This window comes from Taurulus bubalis (assembly GCF_910589615.1).
Source record: "Taurulus bubalis genome assembly, chromosome: 12".
Classification (NCBI taxonomy): Eukaryota; Metazoa; Chordata; class Actinopteri; order Perciformes; family Cottidae; genus Taurulus; species Taurulus bubalis.
The window spans coordinates 686,258-709,497 of NC_136600.1; the positions used below are offsets into that span (position 1 = coordinate 686,258).

Sequence of the window (23,240 nt, forward strand, 5' to 3'; positions counted from 1 at the left end):
AGTTAAAACTGAGGATGCACATGTTACTATTTATTTATTAATCTCTTCTCAAACATATTTACACCACATAAGGGAAAACTTTTCCGCAGATAGAACATTTACTGAACCTGGACAGACAGACATCAGTGCATTTTTCTTTCAATGCAGTTCCACTTAAATGTTGTACCTGCTGAGAAATGACGAAACACCTTTGATACTTTTATTTTTTATATATATCATTATCAGTCATAACCAGTGAACCAGTCATAACCTCCCCTTATTGAAGTTCAACAAAGATCCTTTAAGTTCAACTAAACTGACAGGTAAAACACCATCATTAAAATGTTCCCAAAGTCCAGCCATTATAAAGGATGTTGAATAAATATCAACCTTGTATACATATTGATGCATTTGCTGCATTTCATCTCTTTGAATCCTCTAAGGCTAACGCAGGCTTGTGGTCATTTTCGCGTGGTTGAGAATTGCTCACAGTGCTGAAATGTGCGCTCAGAAAAAAAAAATTTGGTCAGTGCTGAAAAAAATTAGAGGGAGCATTGCCCTCAGTACATCTTTAGATTACAGCCTGCAAAGTACAGATATTCCCATTTTAAAATGTAATTTATTTTGTGAGGTTAGTCTTTCAAAGAAGATCTTGAAAGGATGAGGTCATCTAGCCGAGGGTTTGATAAGACAAACAGATGTGGGTATTTGGCACAAAACTGTGCAGCGAGGCCAAGGACATGGCTGGTGGTCTGGTGTTGATGAAGACGAGCCAGCACTGTCTTTGTGGTATCAACTCAGAGACATATTATCTGGCATCATGGCTCAAAGCCCAGCTCCATACGCTGGGACCTCACGTGACCTCATCTCAGGAACACCTGAAGGAAATGTCTTCAAATCACGGAGGTAGTGCAGGTAGATCGCATGGCATTAAAAAATAAACTTTATCAACAAAACCCAGCTCCCAGTGTGAAAATGAATGTCAACCACCACGGACGCTGCGCCCGCAATGGTCGGCCGCTTGAATGGATTTATTGTTAAGTGCACGGAGGACGATGTTTTCCCCGACTTCCTTAATTACCATTGCATAATACACCAACAAGCATTCTGCGCTACAATGCTAAACATGAGAGATCACAGAGGTGGCAACAAAGTCTATTCGAGGGAGAGCACTTCAAGGTGGCTGTTGCGTGCGCATCTGGGGAAGGACTGCGGCCACTCTGACTTCCTGCTGCACACTGATGTGAGATGGCTTCACGAGGAGTTATTCCTAGTGATGGCGAGATGAAGCTTCCTGAAGCATTGAAGCTTTCCATCCAATTGGTTCGCTCATGTGCCGCAGCTTCATGGAGCTTCATTTGCTCTACTGCGCCACCAAGTGGACAATACATGTAAAACAGGCAGAGTGATCATAACGATTTCCACAATAAGCTATTTAGTAGTAACTAAATATTAATTATTTTTTGCATAACTTTATTTTCATTTTCCTAACAAAGTGATAACACTTTTTTGTTTTGTCTGATGGAGCAATCTGGTTTCCTACCATATATGCTGTATTATGTTACAATGTGACATTTTGTAACTTTTTGGGTTATTGGTGTGCCGCGGGACTTTTTTATTGTCGAAAATGTGCCGCGGCTCAAAAAAGGTTGAAAAACACTGATCTAAAGGATACTTCTGTATTTCCTGCGTTGGAACGAAACAGGCAAAGGCAATGTGTGGTATGTGGAAGGGTTTTACCCTTCCTTTTCGCCACCCAGTGTACACCTTAACAAATACAAGATGAGTGTTCGTTGAGCTGGACTTGGTTTTGCTCTTCCTATACGTACGTATGTATGGGACGTACGTATAGGATTGATCATGGAACTTGCTGATGTGTATTCAATTCAGTTTATTTTGTATCGCCCAAAATCACAAAATTGCCTTTGGAGGGCTTTAAAATCTGTACACATAAGACATCCCTGTCCCGGGACCTCACATCGGATCAGGAAAAACTCCCTTTTACGGGGAGAAAAAGGGAAGACACCTTCAGGAGAGCAACAGAGGAGGATCCCTCTCCCCAGATGGACAGAAGCAATAGATGTCATGTGACCAGAATGAACAACGTAACAGAGTTACAGCACATTACATGAATATGAGGCAGGAGGCATGAAGGGCAGGAGGCAAGAGGTATGAGACAGGAGGCAAGAAGCAGGAGGGTAGGATGCAGAAGGCAAGAGGCAGGAAGCAGGAGGGTAGGATGCAGGAGGCAAGGCCAAGGAGGCAAGAGGATTGAGGCAGGAGGCAGGAAGCAGGACCGGCTCCAGACAGACACGATCCATGGAAAATTGAGAGGCGAGAAAGCACAGAGAAGAAGTAGAGTTATAATGTGCATTGTGTCTGCCTACATGCATTGGTGTTCTCCTCACCCTTCCTCGATCTGTGCTTTCTATTGCACAAGGGCGCCTTCTTCCTAGCTTGACCAACAGTCCTTTGTGTCTCCTCCACCAGGGACAGCAGCAGGTCCACACCAGCAGCTCAGAAACCCTGGATCCCTGCGACGAGACCACCGACACAGAGGAGAATGAGGAGGAAGACCTGGGAGTTCTGGATGACCAGAGAAGCATCATGCTTCACCTCCTGTCCCAGCTGAAACTTGGCATGGACCTCACACGGGTAAGTATAAGGTTCTGCCTTCATCATTCAGGTTTTAGGTAGAGTGTGACAAGACCAAACCTTCAACCAGAAAGCCCTTGTCCAAGCTTCTTGACATCAGGCCTCCACAGCGCCATGCTACAACCTTGTCTGTTCCTTCTCAAACAATACTGGGAGCCATTGTGAAGCCATTGGGGTTCGGTGAAGCTCACGGTCAGAGCCTCCACCCGGGGCCTTTCCAAGCCGACAGAGCAGGCAAAGACTATCGAGTTGGGAGTGTGAACCCATCCCCAATGTGCCACTGTGAAACTAGTGTCTGTGTTTGGGCCAGTGCTGTAAGTAATACACAAGGATGATGTCGTCTGTCTTTGTTCCGTCTTAGTTCAACACTTGCCTCCGCCTCTCCGGTTTCCGGTCGTAGTTAGCAATCAGATGTCCTCTGGTCATGTGATTGTGATAACTCTCTCAGACCAGTGAGCTCAATCCGATTACTGCTGGACCAGTGCGCTGGATCACAGGGATAATGTGCCGACGATGTGCAACAGAAGGGGATTCTGACCTCTGATACCTGAGGGACTGGAGGAAGATTATGAAAGAACCATTTGCTCTTGCCATGTCCATATTGACTCGTGTGAAAGGGATCCACATTTTGACTCTGGCTCTCCGGTGGGGCTTGATCCAAACTCCACATCTATGTATGTATGTATATATGCTTGACTTTATGTAATCTGAAGGCCGATAGAGAGTCTCTGCAAATTACAATTCCTCCCCATCACATGACAGGAAACCACACCTCACCATTGAAGCAGTTAGTGGACGTACAATCCAGATGGGCCACTTCATTTGTCCCCTGATGAAGTTTGTCAGGAAAGAGATGGACAGTGCTCGCTATCGCATTATTGATTCTACTGCGGCCTCAAATACACATCGAGCATGTTACCATAATAGAACTTTATTGATTTACCAAGCTTTAGCTGGGATATGTGTGTGTGTGGCTGTTAACAAGTAAAATCAACAGGAATTGGCTGAATGGTGGTGTGGTAGCTAGCACGGTCACCTCACAGCAAGAGGGGCCTGGGTTCGGTTCCCGGTCCGGGCGGTCCCTCTGTGTGGAGTATGCACGTTCTCCCTCTGGCAGTGTAGGTTCCTTCTGGGTTCTCCCCATGGCAGCGTGGGTTCCTTCTGGGTTCTCCTTGTGACAGCGTGGGTACCTTCCGGGTTCTCCCTGTGACAGCGTGGGTACCTTCCGGGTTCTCCCTGTGACAGCGTAGGTACCTTCCAGGTTCTCCCTGTGACAGCGTAGGTACCTTCCAGGTTCTCCCTGTGACAGCGTGGTTTCCTTCAGGGTCCCCCCCGTGGCAGCGTGGGTTTCTTCCTGGTTCTTCCCGTGGCAGCGTAAATTCCTTCTGGGTTCTCCGGCTTCAGTCCAAAGACATGCACATTAATTTGACTCTAAACTTAAGGTAGGTGTGAATGTGAGCCCTGAGATGGACTGGCAGTATGAAATGTTGGTTGATTGCCTAAGAAAATGCAAGATCAAAGTGGCAATCATAAGAAGCCCTTGTGCTTTGAGGACACATGAGTCACATTATGGATAATGTGACTCATGTGTCCTCAAAGCACCCGTGAATCCTTCATGTTTAAAGCAAAAACACGTCTTTTCACTTTCTATCTTTTTTATATAACCACAACTGTAGGACGTCTGCACAATGACCACACAGTAGATTATACATGCACACCTCCAATTCTGTGGTCATCTCTGTCCATCCCTCTGCCAGGTGGTGCTCCCTACCTTCATCCTGGAGAAGCGCTCCCTGCTGGAGGTGTACGCCAACTTCATGGCTCACCCCGACATGTTCCTCTCCATCACCTCTGGCTGCACGCCAGAAGAGCGCATTGTCCGCTTTGTGGAGTACTACCTGACAGCCTTTCACGAGGGCCGGAAGGGTGCCGTGGCCAAGAAGCCCTACAACCCAATCCTGGGGGAGAACTTCCACTGCTCCTGGTATGTGCCTCGGGACCGCGTTCGACCTCTCAGGACTACAAACTGCACCGCGCCCCACTCTGCACCCACAGCCCCTTCTACCATTGCTGGGTCCCCTCAGAGGGGGACGGCCGGCAGCAGCAGCAGAAGAAACTCAGACTGCTATCGGGTTCGGTTTGTGGCGGAGCAGGTGTCCCACCACCCACCTGTGTCGGGCTTCTACTGCGAGTGCAAGGAGAAGAGGATGTGTGTCAACACTCATGTCTGGACCAAGAGCAAGTTCCTGGGCATGTCTGTTGGAGTGTCCATGGTCGGGGAAGGTAAGAGAACGTGTAGCCTGATTTCCAGAGCATTTTCAAAGAGTTGCACAAGGAACATAGCTGCATGTTGATATTCTCCTGACTTTGCAAAGCTGTTTTTTTTCCATTTGTTTGGTATTCAAATGCCCTGCTGCAGTGCAGATAGTGTGCACACTGTACACTGTGTACCCACAGACAGTAATGCACTGTAATTTGTATCCAACCCACATTATCAATTTGTATGTCCACCACGTAATGGTGAGCCAGGAAAGGGGACATAATATAGAGAGCAACACAGCCCGTGACGGGAGGAAAGGTTGGGCTGGATGGTGGGTCTAAACCACCTGACCATCGTCCAGCGTACTTAGATATTCTTACAAAAAACAATGCTGTGTAATTCATAGATTCCCCCGAAAATCATTGCTTATCTTATCCACTTAATCATAAACGAGGGAGTATAAAGACTGCATAAGCCAGCCCATACAGGAGACTTACTTCTGTTGTTATGTTTACCCAAACGCCGATGTTTTCCTCAACCTATCTACGTGATTTGCTTTGGAAAGACCGTATGCATGCGATGATTGGAAATGTACACGTATTTCTGTCTTGTGTAGCAAAACGCACGAAAGATATCATACAAAACCAAAAACCAGGAGACATATTTGGATCATTATTAAAAGAAGTCAGTGGGGTTTTGAATAACAATAACAAAAAACTAAAAATGTCAGCGCAGTCTGTTGTCAGATGGATTAAATGGTTAATCATTGCCACAATCTGACATCCGCAGCTGTTTGCAGGCTGTGCAGAGCCTCCCTCAGCTGATTACATCCCCACAGCAGCACTCGTACGTGTGCTCCATCTGCAGCTTCTAATTGGAAAAGTGTTTCAGCAAAACACAGTGCCATCATGCATGTTTGCATTTTGTGTTCACCTTGATTACCTCTCACACAGCCAACGCCTGGCTGCTGAGAAACTAGAATCCTATCCTCAATCGTATTGCTCATGTGTACGTGTCGCACGACGTCAGGCGAGGACACGGTGACCTCCTGAGCATGTATTGAGTTCATCACTACAGTCAATCCTCTCAAATGGAAATAGAATGTGTATTATGGAAAATCCTATATATAAAAAGCCTATATCATGTAAATGGATTAAACAAATAGCTTCACTGCCTTTTGGCAGCAGTAACCACTGCTAGGACCACTGCTGCACTCATAGGACTTTAGGACAACGTAACTTGTAAAGTGTGTGTGTGTGTGTTTGTTTATTTGAGAGAGAGAGCGAGAGAGAGAGAGAGCGAGAGAGAGAAGGAAAGCAGGCCAGTGAGGTTGGCATCGCCTCGGGTCAGTGCAAGCTAGCTGTAATTAGGCCGACAGTGAGCCTCCATCACCCCTCCTCATCACGTCTCACTGTTACCAAAGTTCGGTCATTTGGTAAACAGGATAAACAGCAGCTGTTGTACGTGTCACGCACCTGAATCTGTGGAACGGCGTAAGGCAAAGCTCATTTCCCTTCGCCGCACAGCACATGATACCTTTCGACATACAGATGTAGAAACACAAATACTTGCTGGTGATAGATGCCACGGGGAACGTCCTTTACTCCATGTCCCAGGAGCTGAGGGGACAACGGATCCTCCACTCGTTGCCAGACGCAGGTTGAGGCTTTTCCCCACGAAATTTGTGTTTGGTAGATTATTTCTCTGTTGTAACAAAGCTTCGTGTCAATACATTGTATTCCGTTGGAAAGCTGTTTATTTCCCTTTTAAATGGAGCCCTGTTAGTGAGGAACATGCATCAGCTGAGTCTGAGGGTTGAGCTCATGACAGATGTGCCAAATCTTCTCTGCCAATGCCAAACAGCTGATTCTGCTGTTGAACTCTTGTTTTGAGCCTCCGGTTCCCCAAAGGTGCTTCATTGGAGGCAATCTCAATGCAGAGATATCGAGATGAGATTCTGCAACCAGCAGCAATCCCATTGCTCCCAGTCTGGGACCGAACTCCATCCTCCAAGATGTGAGCGCTCGCCCCCACAGAGCGGGTTCATCAGAGACGTGCAGAGTCTGGGAGGAGAGACTGGAACGGCCTCCAGCAGTCCTGACCTCAACCAGCTGAACACTTGTTGATCAGCTTGGGGGTGCTGTTCACGCTGGAGTGACCAACACAACCACTTTGGTGACTTGAAACAGATCCTGCTTGAGGAGGAGGAGCCATAGCAGTGTTCACCAGGCTGGTGACCATGAGGAGTAGGAGCCAGGCTGTTGTGGCTGTGGATGGTTCTTCTACACGCTACTGAGGCTCCTGACTGCTTATTAAATTAATCCATTGTAAAATTGCCAATATGTCTTTTTTCTTACTTATTACTGATAGACTTCAATCATCCAACCCACCAAACAAGAGTCAATAGCAACAGCAGAATCAGCTGTTCGGCTTTGGCAGAGAAGATTTGGCAAATTTTTCACCCTCATACCTGTGCTGCTCATCACACAAATGCATGTTCCAATTGGGCCACCGTTTGAAAGGGAAATAAACAGGCTTTCCAAAAGTATAACATGTAATGACAAGAAGCTTTGTTACAATAGAGAAATAATCTACCAAACACAAAGTTCCAAACTATTTTTATAATGATGATGTATTCTTTGTTCTGTTCTGTTCTATGCTGTATGCATGACATTAAATGACAGGTTTGTTATTTTTGATGTCATAATTAAACTTAATGTTAACCCTAATGTTGATGTGGCACACTGATTAACAAGAACATCTAGAAAAGGCCCAAACGTCCTCTTAGTCAGTGATGGAAAGATCTGGAAAGCATTTCAGCTGGCCCACTTTCCCTCTGCTGCTGAACACGACTGTAACGCTTCCAGGCTGCCGCACACGCTTCACCGTTCACACGCTTCACCGTTCACACGCTTCACCGTTCACACGCTCGTTCAGCGCTCACCCAGAGTAGCACGCAGTACAAAGGGCAACTGCTGAAGTCCATCAGCTAGGCCACTTATTGAACTGTTTTGACCAGTTTCCTGTCCTTTATTTATGACATAACAACCTGGATTCATCTGTCTGGCTGTGTGGGCATGACTGACTGCAGCATGTGGGTCTCTGTTTCACAGATGCACAAATACACACATACATGGATGCACACAACCAACTTCAAATCTGGAGGTTGGGGGAAGGAATCACACACCGCAGGAAATAAGGACATTGTGGGTCTTTTAGGCTAGGAAGTGTGTTTCCATATGTGTGTGTCTTTTTTACCATTTTCTTTACACCAATACAAGTCATCAACAACATCGACAACCTGAATGAAAAACAAAAAAATAAAAAACCTGCTGTCATATCAAGTCTGTGTCAACTGCCATAGAGTCCACTTCCTCCATTTGCTGTCCATCCGTGATCCTGTCAGCCGTAGCCTGTGTCAGTCTTTCCATAATGTTTATTTCCCCCACTGTGTCCACCCAATGGGTCTGAGTGGGTAGATCTTCCGTCCCCCATTTTCTTGTAATGGCCTTTTTACCTGCATCCATGAGTATCTTGAATAGATAGAAGTCCCCATCATGTACCTCATTCTCTGTGTACATACACAGATACATCAGCTTATGGTTCATTTGGAATTCGTATCCCAGAATATCTTGTGTTATCCTATGGACCATTCCCCAAAACCCTATTTTTTTGTGACAATTCCAGAATATATGTGCATGGTTGGCTTCAGATGACCCACAATTTCTCCAACATGACTTTCTTGTTTCAGAATCATTATTTGATATTTTAGGTGTGATAAAGAATCAGATTTTTCCAGGAAAACTCTCTCCAAGCTCGCGAACAGGTTGCTGTTTTATGTTTTTCCCACATCTTATCCCATTCATCTTCAGATATTTCCATGTCAAATTCTCTTTCCCATTTTTCTTTTATGTACCCTGTTGCGTTTTTGTCATCCATCAATGCCTTCTATAATGTAGTTATAGTTCTAACCCGGTTCCCTTTATATGCATCAATCATTACTTACCACCTTGTTCACTTCTAGAGAGAGCTCCTGTTCAATCCGTTTCCCATAATTTTTCCACCAGTGTGCACCATGCCGTAATGCCCTTCTCCGCCCACCGTCCGAATCCCCTACCGCTCCCAGCTGGTTTAAAACTCATTTCAATATGTTTGCGTTCTTCTCCGCCTTATTATGTCTAAGTAATTTGAACCATAATTCCAAGGTGAATTTTGTGATCAAATCCATTTGATCTCTAACTTTCTTAAATGTTTCCTTATCTTCTATTATACTCTGTATCGGGTACATTCCAAATGATTTTTCCATTTCTTTCCATTTTGCTTCATAGTCCAGTTTATCTCAGCTGGGCCGTGTGGAAGTATTCTTGCAGGTTCGGCAGACTCAGGCCCCCCTTCTCCCTCTTTAGCTGGAGAGTTCTGAATCTCACTCTTGGTCTCTTCCCCCCCCAAATGAATCTGGATATCATCCTGTCCCATGCTATGAATTGTGTTCGAGGAATCTCTATTGGTAATGCTTGGAACAAATACAAAAGTCTGGGTAAAACATTCATTCTTATTAATTCAATCCTTGAGCTAAAATTCAATGTTTGTGTGGTCCATCTATGTATATCTTTTAATAATTCTCGGTTAATCCTATCATAATTTGCCCTATATAGTCCTGATAAGTTCCTAGTCACTTCTACCCCTAAATAGTTCATATGTGTGTGTCTTGGGCAAACAGATGTCTATGTGTCCGACCTGGGCCCATGGCAGACTGGGTACAGGGCAGCTGTCTGTTATATAAGCAGTAGGGAGCGAGGCACAGCAGGCAGCCTAAACCAGAGCCAGAGCTAACACAGGAACTGAAGGATCACCATAGTCAGTACGATTCATCCTCTGGGTACCATGAATGTCTGTATGAAACGTCAAGGATCCATCCAGTAAATATTGAGTTATTTTATTCAATGCAGGGCAGCCCGGCTGAAATAACTCTGCAGCCAGAGGCAGATTGGGTTTTACATCTCCGTTTATGTTTGTGGGGATAAGGAACGTATCCAATAACGCTTTTACTTTTACTTTTGCAACACGCCGATAAAAAAAGTGAGACTTTCATCTCGAGGGATTCCAAGAATATAACACAAAGCCACACTTTTGCTGGAAATAGAGGTCATGTCAGGATTAATGAGCCCTGGTCATTTTGTCTCCCTTCTAAACTGGATTAATTTGTGAGAAAGAAGAGGAAGTGTGTGGGCTTGCATTGCACATGTGCACTGAGTTGAGCTGTACGTAGAGGTGGAATGTAGCTAAATACAACGTGTTTGTACTGACTTGCACTTCTCACTGTACCTAAACACTCAACATCTGTATTTATATGTCAACGTCACTACATTTCAATGGAATATTGTTTTTACTCCACTTCCAATAGCTAACTGCTATGCTTGGTCTTTGCAGATTCATATGGTGTCTGAATGTCTTATTATTGTGTTAATCACAAGATTAAATCTACAATAACAAATACCAACTCTTGGCCATCCTGACCCCTAACCCTAACTTCCACCCAGGAGACCAATGTCTGAGTCCTGTGTGAAACCAAGTCATGTTGACTTATTTTATTGTAGTTTTGTTATTTAAATTCCGCACTAAGGGAAGTTACATAAAAACCCTCTTATTTTACGTAACAAACATCTGTACTTTAACCCAAAGCACGATCTTTAAGATGAACCAAGTAGCTTGTTGCGCAAGTAAACCTAAAAATAGAGTTCACTTACTTTGAAAAAGACCTTTGCATGGAACAAGCAGAAGCTGTATGTTTCCTGTAAACGCCGTAGTGTTTTAAAAGAGACATTGAATGTAACGAGTGTCCCTGACTAAGACTCCAGGGGTACCAGAGTGTAGGGCTACTGACCAATACAGCATCTGCAGGTGTTTCTTCCTGCTGTCGCTCTTTTAAATCTGTCCTGTTTCCCAGGTGTGCTGTACTTGTTGGAACATGATGAGGAGTATGTGTTCACACTGCCCTGTGCCTACGCCCGCTCCATTCTGACTGTGCCGTGGGTGGAACTTGGAGGGAAGGTCACTATCAACTGTGCCAAGAGTGGGTACTCTGCCACCGTCACGTTCCACACCAAACCCTTCTACGGAGGAAAGGTACACAGGTAGGCAGAGAGCCAACTGGCCCCCAAAAACCCTTCTTTGTGCCAAAAAAAGCCACCAAAAGCGTACTCTCTCCTCCCACCTCAGCACAGACACAAATTGGTTTGGAGCCAAGAAATTACAGAATTACAGGTGCTATATAGACGAGCGCCGGGTAGTTGTATAAAAACTCAAACTTTGTGACCGCAATAAACTGCCTGTGTGTCTATGTGAATACTGTGTGTGCCGAAGCATATATGCATAAAGCCAAACATAATTAGTACTCCAATTACGTTACTTTCTGTATTTCAATGTGCATTTGCATTGAGTTTCTTGAGTGATTTTGTTTATTTGCAGCATTTTGTATGCCTCCACGGCCGGAGGCGTTACATTTCAGGGTTGTCCATCCGGTCCGTACCTGCACTCAAGGTTGAACTGGTTTGGATCTGAAGGTCCAACCTCAGCCAACTCGTCCCTTCTAGGCCAGACAGACAGTCGTCTGGTGGTCTAGGTGTTGCACACAGTTACATAGGTTATCTGTGCATTTGATCATATGCAGGCCAATGGAGTTATGGAAGGGACAGAGGACCCGTATGTGGTCTGCTCGCATTATTAAATAGTTTATTTGTGAGTCTGATCATGTTTTAGGAGTGAAGTGTTTAAATCAATGTATCGAGGACAATGTAGACTGTTTAGTATCAACCATGGTGTGATAATAGTGGAATGGTACAACAAAACATTTACCATTTTAGAATGGCTCTGAGACAACTGGGTCGCTCACAATGACCAGACACCTGCAAGTGTCTCTTCTAGCTGTTTGGAATATGCTGATCAGTATTTGTTGAAAGGCATCACATTCAAAGCAAAAAATACAAATGGCAACCTGTGCAAAATGTGACTGATAATAATATTAATAATAATAGGATGCAGTACCACCCTCCGTGTGTGTGCTCATCAGTCACGAATGCTAAAGAACTCTGTGTCCTCACAGAGTAACGGCAGAGGTGAAGCACCACCAGACAGGGAACGTGGTGTGCAAGGCCCAGGGCGAGTGGAACGGGCTGCTGGAGTTCACCTACAGCAACGGGGAAAGCAAGGTGATTGACACCTCCAAGCAGCCAATCATTAAGAAAAAGATCCAGCCTCTAGAGAAGCAGAACCCGTTTGGGTCACGGTGAGTCTGCGTTTCTGTTTTTAAATGACAGAATCAAAAGATGCTGTCAGTGTTACGAGTGCTCTATTCAGGACTTAGCTTAGCTTAACTTAGCTGACACGTCAGGTTCTTTGTTCTTCATTTACAGCTAAACACTGTTTTCAGTGCTTCCAGCATTTTAAGTTGTCAGATAATATATATAAAATCCAATGAAAGTAGTTGTATAACAGTAAGAGACCAGATAGAAATTATGGCAGACAATCTGGAGGAAATTATGTAGTTTTATAATATAAATCCTTATATTCTGCTGTTTTTCTCCATTACTCTTCATGTCTATTACAGTTCAGGTCAGCGAGGTCAGTATAACACAGCTACACCAGGCATCCAATAACTAGCACGCATTAACGAGTTCATCAGCTTCCGGTGAGCTCGGGTATTACCAAATCTAGTTATTGACCCCTTCACTGTATGATGGTTGATGTAAATAAAGATCCTCATTCATTAAGCCCATAGGCCTCAATGGAAAACGCAGCGTTCTGAATGCCGACTGCACAAGTACCACAACCTGAGCACATGGGATGCGTGTGAAACGCTCACATAAAGGTCAAGCTGCTGCTCATGTCTTCTGCTGCCCAAGCATCCTAACAGGTGCTCTGCTCTGCGTTTCCCGTTGCCTGTAGGCGTCTTTGGCAGCACGTCACAGCGTCGCTGAAGGCGGGAAACATGGACGCAGCCACAGAACACAAACACCGCCTGGAAGAGAGGCAGCGCAGGGAGGGCAAGCAGAGAGCGGCCGCCAAGACGGCCTGGAAACCCAGCTACTTTATTAAAGAGGTGAGGAGGAGCCACGCCAGTGACATCACTCAGTGATGCAACAGGTCTATTTGCCATCACACTCAGGAACTCAGCCCACGCAGTAATGAGACCAAGTCAACCTCTAACTTCAAAGAAAAAGCCGATTGATTCCAGCGGGCACGTTTCCCATAAAAGCTCAACGGGTTGTACCAACTCGGCAGAAAACAACATAGCAAATATAGTTTATTAATCTAAAACGTATGCAAGTACGAAAGTCACGTGATAAGTCATGTGACTTGTGACGTGGTCCCGCCTCCTGTCATTATTATCACATTTCTATTACTGCTACATTAATGTTCTTATCATCATTATTATAATATTATTAATAGTCGTAGGTTTCTTCCTTTTTCTCACCCTTAAAGGCAACACAACATAAATGTAGTCGAACTGACACAATAACAAACAGACCAGGTCAAGAAAAAAGGTTTTCTTACTCTGTGTGTGTGTGTGTGTGTGTGTGTGTGTGTGTGTGTGTGTGTGTGTGTGTGTGTGTGTGTGTGTAGGGAGAAGGCTGGGTGTACCACAACCCTCTGTGGAAAGCTCACTGAACAGGAGCCTCGGAAGCAGCGGTCCAATCCCAGACAATTAGAGGGGAGCGATGGAGGCCGGCAGGAGAGGGGATATGGAAAAGAGGACAAGTGGAGAAGAAGACAAGTGGAGAAGAGGACAAGTGGAGAAGAAGACAAGTGGAGAAGAGGACAAGTGGAGAAGAGGACAAGTAGAGAAGAAGACAAGTGGAGAAGAAGACAAGTGGAGAAGAACAAATGGAACCAAAGGACATGCTTCCAGTCTCCAATCAGAGAGCCCCTTTTGAGATCACAGGATTACAGACTGAACAGGACCCCCTTCCCTTTTTAGTCGTTTGCACAAAGTACTAAACAACATTGTCTGTGTCACTACAGTTTTACACAATTCACTGTACAATATGTACAAGTACAATATGTACAATATGTAGTAAATAGCGCAGACTGCAACGTTTAAGTGATGTGTGTGTTTGTGAGGATGAGGAACTCTTGGAAAACAACCCGAAAGCAGCAGGTTTGGGATGAAGATGAAGATGTAGCTGCATCTTCTCTGTATTGGAACTCCTTTCCACTTCATATGACGCAGAGCTCTTTTTTGGGGACACATGTTTCATATTGAGGTCCACCTTCAGTGTCATGACATCTCATGAAAGCCTCCAGTCAGCCATTTTGTTACAGGAAGTGAATCCAGATAAATATCTCACTGGAACATGGACATGGTGTCTCTCCATGCAGGAACCTGTAGTTTGTCCATCAGATGATTCTCAGTTATTTATGGGACTTGGGAGAACCGGCTCAATCACGGTGGCGATTCATGTTCGAATGAACATTTTGACCAGACTTCCATCTTTTAATAAATTTGATGGTTTGTTAAAGTTATTTTAAGGATCGTTTAGCTGCTTGTGAAACCGACTCCATGTGACGCTGGTGCCTGTATCTGACCTGCATCTGAGCCACGAGACCAGGTGGTGGTCTTCAGAATCTTTCACGTGGTCCAGCACGACCTATTCCTGGACTCCAGACGCTGCAGCTGGAAACGCACTGGGGGGACGCGAGCTGAGGGACCACCAGAACCAGAACCAGAACTGCCTGTCAGATCCCGCTGCATTAAAATTAGTGGTTTTCCAAAGCGACTCTGGCGGCTGCAGATCCTCACAACATGAAGCTGTGGTGCTCACAGAAACAGCCTTTGTGTCTACCTGGGACAGCAGAATCGGGACCAGATTTCAGTTCCTTGCCGTAACTTGAACTCGAGTCGGCCCTGCGGTCCTCTGGCTCCTCCCACTAGCTGCTCTACCTCTGACGAGGCGTGTCAAACCAAAACTCCATCTCCTCAAAGATTAGACATCCAATAATGTTTCCTCAGTGTCGGCCATCTGAACCGGGTAAGACCAGAATCAGGATCACTGCACCAGTGTCGACTGGACTGCTTTCTTATGGGAGTCCCAACACCAAAATGGATTATTGTAGTCCTTTGAAGTCCAGTCTTGGGGACCCACGTATGTGATGGACTCGATGCTAAAACAAGTGGTGCAGAGGTTGTTCTCGGTCTTTGATAGCAGCAGTGTTGAAGTGGAGCCACTGGATACCTTGTCCTCCATCTGACCCTTGTAGTAAACAAACCTATGCAACACAGCTGTACAGGACTCAGGTGTACTGAACAATAAAGACCTTCCCACATCTGTCTCCTGATGTCTCGGTTCTCTGAGAACCAACAAGGTGAATTCACTTAACGTCAGTTCCATCGATTATTTCAAGTTCGATCGATTGTTGGTGAAACACAGAGGAGACACAGTTCATGTCCATAATACCACTAATTATTAGTGTAAACATACTCTGTTACAAGTAAATAAAGTCTACTCAAAGTAAGTTATATTCAAAGTTCAAAGTTGATAGGCTTGTATGTACATTATTGGATTATCATTATTATTATTATCATATTATTGGAAACCAAGCTGGCTGAGGAGGTGTCATGTGACTATTTTAACGGCTCAGAAGTGTAATTAATAGTTTAAAAACATCGTCGGTTCATTACGTGAGTCACGTGTCAAATGGGAAGCTCTCATGCCGTGTTCACACCGGACGCGACGCGAATTTGCGGCGCGACCAGTTTACATGTAAAGTCAATCCACAGACGCGCTGCGGCGCGAATGTGCGGCGAGATAACGCCGCGTTGAGATAACTCACGCGTTGAGGCGGCGCGAACAGAACGTTTGACCTGGGGCGAACGAAGCGAAGGACGCGGCGCGAATTCACGTGAGTTGAATTCTCCCAACTCTGGCGGAGAAATCGCGTGACGCAAAGTTGCGGCAGCCAATCAGCGTTGAGAATCAGCGTTGAGAAGCTCCGCCCGTCACCACCGCCGTCTCCCCGGTTCTGAATGAAACTGCTGCTGCTCCGCCTGAACCAGCGCTGACAGCGGCTTCATTGAGACGCTGTTGTGGGACTACGAATAATATTATGAACCCAGACACCATGGAGTTTGATGTTCCGACATATGTGGAGTTTACACAACAAGTATAAAGCAGAACTGGTGGTTGTTTCCATGGTGGATGGCATAATCGGTATCGTTTTACGGAGATAAGCCAGACGCAGTTCCTGGAGGAGTCGGTGAAATTCACCGAGCTGTGTGCGGCTACGGATGATGTCATGAACCCAAACACGAGGGCGTTTCATGTTCCCACATGTTTGGGACTTCCACAACAAGTATAAAGCAGAACTAGTGGTTATTTATTCCATGGTCGATAGCGGAAATGAAAAGCTTCGTCGCTTGTCTCTCACAGAGGCAAGCAACAGAGCTAAGCCACGCCCCCTTCGCGCCACGATTTTTCGCGTTTGGTGTGAACGCCCTCTTTCACTCGCGCGAGTAAACTGCCGCGGTGGACGCGGCATAAGAAACTCATGCCTAAAGTACTCATATTCATGAAGAGGAGATATATTGTGAAGTACACGTATTAAGTACCTCCACATTGTACATAAGAATAGTAGCTGAGTAGATGTACTTCTTACTTCTCACCACTGAGCAGGTGACACAAAGGCAGCTATGATCTAAAAAGCTCCACTGTGTGTAGAAGATGCAGAACCCTGTGAGGAGGTATACGCCTTCACCTGGAAACGCTGCTTTAGTGAGTGCTGCCCTCTGGTGGCCGAGGGGAAACAGCACGCTGCTTTAGTGAGTGCTGCCCTCTGGTGGCCGAGGGGAAACAGCACGCTGCTTTAGTGAGTGCTGCCCTCTGGTGGCCGAGGGGAAACAGCACGCTGCTTTAGTGAGTGCTGCCCTCTGGTGGCCAAGGGGAAACAGCACGCTGCTTTAGTGAGCACCATCGGCAGGATGAAGAAAACACGGAAATGAAACAGAATGTTATTCGTCAGGTGAAATAATTTGAAGAAGTGAAAGTTTTCTTAACAACGAGAAACAGATACCGCAGACTGGAAACACTAACAAACTATCTAACCGGAACATATTTGTAAAAATAAATAAATAACATTATTTTACCTGGACTGCTTGAAGCATTCCAACTAATAACTAGAAAATTTCACAAGAAATTTTGAAAGTGTGGCTACTACTGCCGTAAGACGAATATATATACATTACCGGTAGTGAGATGTGTTATTGAGGTACATATATATATATATATATATATATATATATATATATATATATATATATATATATATATGCCAACATTAGCTGTGAGGGCTTGATGGTGTAAATATGAATAGGACAGCACTTTGCTGCAACATATCACGTGATTACATATGAATACCCGCCCCATCATATTTGGAGGCAAAAACATGCTCAGATCACCATGACAGTCCATTCAACACAGAGGAGAGGAGGAGACCATCGCACTCATATCCTTGATATTTTTCTGGAGTTTAAATAGACGTGGGAGCAACAGCTTCACTGAGGCTCACGTTCACACACACACACACACACACACGCACACACACACGCACACGCACACGCACACACACACACACGCACACACGCACACACACACACACGACAGTGCGCGCGACCTTATTACCACGTGCACGCTCACAGCCGTTCACACACAGCCGTTCACGTGCGCGCATGTACGCACGCGGACATGGACACGCAGTCAGTGAGCTTAAGCTAACTTCATGCTAGCGATCACATTCACTTCCTCTCTCCACCAACAGCCTCCACCTGATTTCTCTGTGTGTGTCATTCTTTGTTTTTATAAAAAGCTTCATATCTCAAGAAGTTCAAAGGCAAGACGCCAAAATAATAATATTTACTGAGAGATGATACTCTTGCGAACGTGTCGATGTTGTTTGTGGGTCTCTAGGCTACACGATGTGTCTCTAGTCGCAATTTATAAATCAGGGACGACCGTCAGAGAAAGACATTTTTGAGGAAGATTTAACATGGGAGGGAATGGAAGAAGAAGGAGGCCACCTCTCACATATCGTCTGATTTAAACACGCCTGAATCTGTTGGATTCAAATCGACCCAAGTTTAAGAAGTAAGACAAGATTTCCTACGTTTTGATGTATAAATTATGCCCAAAGACTCAGTATTGTGGAGGAGATGACAAAAAGCAAATACTTTTTTGTAGAAATCCTCAAGGGTCTGTCCACTCTAGCTGTGACGTCACCACTCTGAGCGGCGCAATACACACCCATGTTAAACACAGAAAAGTTGCTAAACAAGCATAAAACGAAAACGGTGACAGTTAAAAAACTATAAAAGATATCCTAAATCTGAAATTATAGAGTAATAGCTCAATGTTTTGTTAACATTTTCAAAGTTTAAATGGTGTCTTTAGCTGAACGTATGCAGAACCTGTGAGCGTTTGAAGTTGAAGAGGATTTGAAGATTTTCCCCATCCGCTCCCATTCATTTTAATTTTCATAAAAAGGTTAATAATTCAACAACTTGAAAAGTCAGAAATATGAAAGATCATAGCCATCGTGTCCTTAAGTAGCCGAATATTTTAATATTTGAACGGTTTAAATAGCTTAATATATGAAGGAATAGAAGAGGTTTGAAATATGTACGGAAGAAATAGAATAACTAGAAATTGCATTTCCTGCTGAAAATGCGTTGGAATGCAAAAAGCTGAAGCTTAAAGCTTAAATATTTGAAAATGTAGCTGAACATAGCTGAAAATAGCGGAATTTGGCTGAAAATAGCTGAATATAGCTAAATATAAAAAATATGAAATTATAGAATAATAGCTGAAGGTTTTGTCAACATTTGAACCTTCAAAATGTGTCTGTAGCTGAACGTATGCAGATCCTGTAAACTTTTGAAGTTGAAGAGGATTTGAAGATTTCCTCCATTGGATCACATTCATTTTTAATTTTCATAAAAAGTGTAATAATTCAAGTAAGAAATATGAAAATAAAAAATATATATGGTCATTGCCATCGTGTCCTTACGGAGCTGAACAATTGAATAGCTGAGCAGTTTCTGTAGCTGAATATATGAAGGAGGAGAAGAGATTCAAAATGTGTACGGAAGAAATAGAAGATATACAAGTTGAACGAGAGAGGTATAAAAGAGAGAGGGAGAGAGTGAAACAGAAGAGAAAGAAAGACAAAAGAGGAAGAGAGAGGGGTATAGAACGAGAGAGGTATAGAAAGAGAGGAGAGAAAGAGAGTTCAACAAGAACCACGAAGACAGGAGACCTGGAGGATGTGTGTGGTGATGGTGGTGATGGTGGTGATGGTGGACACACTAACAAGATTTTCTTCTGTCGGAAGTTCAAAGGCTGAAGCTACCTGAAAAGAAGGATGCTTTGAAGAAGCTGGGAGCGTGCAGAAAATGTCTTGGATGCCACGATGACGATGGATATTGCAGAGATACCTTCCTATGCAGAAATAAAGACTGTAAAAAGGGAGGAGGCACCCCAGACCACCATTACTTTCTGTGCCCCAAAGGAGAACTAAGAAGGGGTGGAGAAGAAAAGAGTGGAAAAGGAAGCAGAGGTAGAAGCAAGCTAACGGAGGAACAAGAGGAGCTCTTGTCTGAACTTTCCCCAGAACTAGCAGAACGGTGCAAAAAAGCGTTCACCAACAAAACAGCAGTTACAAACACTGCTAAGGACCAGTCAGAGCTTTTAAAGAAAAAGGGGCTGTCTGAACTTCCTGTCATCATGATGCTGATGGAGGTCACTGCAAATGCAGGGCAGACGATTGGGGCTCTGATTGACCTTGCATCTGACACAAACTACATTACTCATAAGGCTGCTAACAGGCTGAAGTTACAAGGTGAGAAGGTAACCTTATTGGTGCACGGAGTTGGTGAAATGACCATGAAGGTGAACACTAAAAGATATGTCCTCAAAGTCAGTTAATTGTCTTGTTTTGTCTGAAGAACGACAATGCTTAACTTTTTAGACTGTTCTTGTTTCTTTTATCAGATTCGTATGAAGAACTTTCCAAGAAGAAAGGGTTCTTCATTCTTGGCAAGGATATTTGGGCAGAGGAGGAGAGTAGGAGTGCCCGCAAGAACAACAAAATACAGAAGACTTCAACAGAAACAGGTAAAGACAATTTGTGTGACTTTTTCTGGTGTTATTGGAGACTTTCTGGTGTCACGTTTTGTTCTGCATTATGCTGCGTTCACACCAAAAGAGTAGCGAATTATTTGCGCGAGTAGATTACATGTAAAGTCAATGCACATGTATCTGTTTAAACTGCAAGCTCTTTAGTGGTTTTGAGCTAGTGTTAAAGGTGCAGTACGAGTGTAATTTGAACCGGATCAAGGCCTCAAGGCAAATGGTTGCCGGGCGGGGCAGATGAGGCGAAATATCGTTGCAAAAAAATCGGCACCGCCGTCCTGCCGTTTCCATTCAGACACTCGTCCTGGAAGAGCCGGAGCTCTGTGCGACTACGGATAATATTATGAACCCATACGATGCCGTTTGATGTTCCGACGTTTGTGGGACGTCCTCAACAAGTATGAAGCAGAACTAGTGGTTATTTCAAAATGGTAAATGGCAGAAATTGTAAACCACGGAAAAGCCGCGTCCTCTTTCCCCCGCGAAAAAGTGAATGCATAATGCTGCGTTCACACAAAGGGGTGCGGTCCTGAGGGAGCAGCGGGTGCATGCTGCTCGCTGAGTCTCACAGGAGACTCCGCAGTCCAGATTTAAAATTGATCATGCATGCGCAAGAGTCCAAGGAGATCAATTTTACAAAATGTTCCTGTTATCACATTTTAAATCAAAATATCTTGTTATAACTATAAACTTCATGTAATAACGATGCACAAAGACTACTTATACTCTTGAAAGTCATTTCAAAAAGGGAATTTTTTTTTATCTTTATGCTTTCAGACTTTTCTGAGAACTAGAAGAATAGGATATCAACTAGTCAACATCTTTGATTTTCTTGACTGTTTGGGATACTATAGGATGCCATATATATGATTAGGCCTATCTGATGATAAACATTACTTTCTTAAAGATAATTTTCACTCTCAATCATTCTTCATTTGTTTAATATGATTATATCGTAGTACATAACTTTTGTGTAAAAGAAAAAAAAAACATCTGTCTTTTTTTTAAGACAAAAGCCAATTTGCCTGTGATTCCTAAAACAAATGCCCATGCCCACTGTAAATTAAGGTTATCAGCAAACAGAATTACTAGTGGTTTGCTAATGGATAAAGCAATAGCTGTTTTACAATTTTGAAATAATTTGTCTTTGTACTTTATCCCCAGAAACAGGAAAAACATTTCTACAAGAGATTTCTCTGTGCATCTTCAGTTCCTAGAACATCTGTTCACAGAAGAAACGTTTCACAAAAGGTAAGATCAGGAATAAATACAATTATCTATCATTCTGAATGTTTGCCTGAGTAGACGATGTGGTACATAGCCTGCAATGGTAGCCTTACAATTATAGTGTAATTGGGTGGGTAACCTTTGACATTACATTTGACCTGTACCGTAATACTGCTGATTTGTTCTGCAGTTAGTCTTATACTGCACTAATTGCTGCACATTTGTCTTAGATTCATCTTTCAGATGATAATACTAAAGCTTACCAAGAAGTGGACTGGAGCCAGCAAGAATGTGATGAAAATAAACAAGGAGAGATGGGGGAATGGAGACAAGTTGTGACATCAGAAAAAGGGAGAGGTTCTGAGAAGAGAGATCCTCAAAGTGAATATGAGGAAAATGGACCAGACAACAGAGAGGAAGATGGTGGAAGTAGACAAGAGGAAGGAGAGCAAGATGATGGAAGAGGACCAGAGGAAGATGATGGACGTGGACCAGAGGAAGGAGAGCAAGATGATGGAAGAGGACCAGAGGAAGATGATGGAAGTGGATCAGAGGAAGATGATGGACATGGACAAAAAGAAGATGATGGACGTGGACCAGAGGGAGATGATGGACGTGGACCAGAGGGAGATGATGGACGTGGACCAGAGGGAGATGATGGAAGTGGATCAGAGGAAGATGATGGACGTGGACAAAAAGAAGATGATGGACGTGGACCAGAGGGAGATGATGGACGTGGACCAGAGGAAGATGATGGAAATACAAATTCAAAACAATCAAAGGTAAAACAATTGAATTACACATTATCTATGCACACTGGTGTTGTTGCTTGTTTCATTTTGTGTTTTTTTCTGTGTGAATGTAATCAGTTTTGTTTTATATTACAGAAAGGCCACGATGACGACCCTGTATACCCTGGTGCCCCCGTCAGCAAAGGACAGAGTTTACTCTTACTCATGTCATATGTACTGAGGCACAATTTGACAGGAGTCGCTCTCCAGGACCTTCTCTCAATGTTCAATGAACATTTCCCTGGCATGGTGCCAGCAACCTCTTGTCTTTTTCACAAAGCCTATGGACAATTTGGCCAGTATGTGCCGTATTTTTATTGCGTTGCCTGTGAAAGCTACATGGGACCAAGTGAGACAGCTCCAAAAATCTGTTCTTCTTGTAAAGCAGAATTTGACATTGAAAAAAACCTAAGGGTTGGGTCTTACTTTCTGGTTCTTAGCCTATCAACCCAAATAGTGGATGTTTTAGAAAAATCTGACATACATTTAAATAAAAGGGAATTGATTCCAGGAATTGTTTCAGATATTCAGGGTGGGGCAGAATATCAAAAACTCAAGATGAGTGGACAAGTAGGGGCTGATGACATAACAATTATGTGGAATTGTGATGGAATTCCAGTTTTCAACAGTTCTAACATTCAGTTATGGCCAATTCAGTGTCAAATTATAGAGCTGTCTCCAAGAGATCGCCAAGGCAATATATGTATACCATGCATATGGTTTGGTAAAAGTAATCACTTTTTTTGACTGCTTTTGTGTCACAGCTCAAAGAACTGCAACAGATTGGAATTAAATGGAGGGATTCTGAAAACATAGAGCATACAAGCAAAGTTAATTCACTCATCTGCTCTTCAGATTTTTTTTTTTTTTTTATACTTTAGAGAATGTGCACAATATAGCGACAGGGATCAGCGAACAAGTATTTTTTTTGTGTGTGTTGTTCTGTTTGCAGTAGTACTGCATAAAGTGACAGGAAGGTGGAGCAAACAGACAACGTAAAGTGAGAAATGAGAAGAAATACAACTAATAAATAAAAAATAACAATAACTTAAACAATTGAAAATGAGGAAAAATAATGAATCATAACACACCCACCCACAAATCCACCAACACCCATGGCCTTTACATTTGTTCACAGATTTTTGTAAT

The 23,240-nt window shown here is 43.8% G+C and overlaps 1 protein-coding gene across 1 annotated transcript in view; it reads left to right on the forward strand.

Annotated features, from left to right (window-relative positions):
• Positions 1-13,600, forward strand: part of LOC306745180 (oxysterol-binding protein-related protein 10-like) — a gene marked incomplete at its 5' end in the record, with an annotated part of 57,770 nt that extends 44,170 nt beyond the window's left edge. The window contains 6 exons of the mRNA XM_079227932.1: positions 2,470-2,634; positions 4,392-4,917; positions 10,842-11,028; positions 11,997-12,179; positions 12,839-12,992; positions 13,517-13,600. Of these exons, the coding sequence (XP_079084058.1) occupies positions 2,470-2,634; positions 4,392-4,917; positions 10,842-11,028; positions 11,997-12,179; positions 12,839-12,992; positions 13,517-13,561 (1,260 nt within the window). The 3' untranslated portion in view covers positions 13,562-13,600. The remainder of the gene's footprint in view (positions 1-2,469; positions 2,635-4,391; positions 4,918-10,841; positions 11,029-11,996; positions 12,180-12,838; positions 12,993-13,516) is intronic.
• Between the last annotated feature and the right edge of the window lie 9,640 nt (positions 13,601-23,240).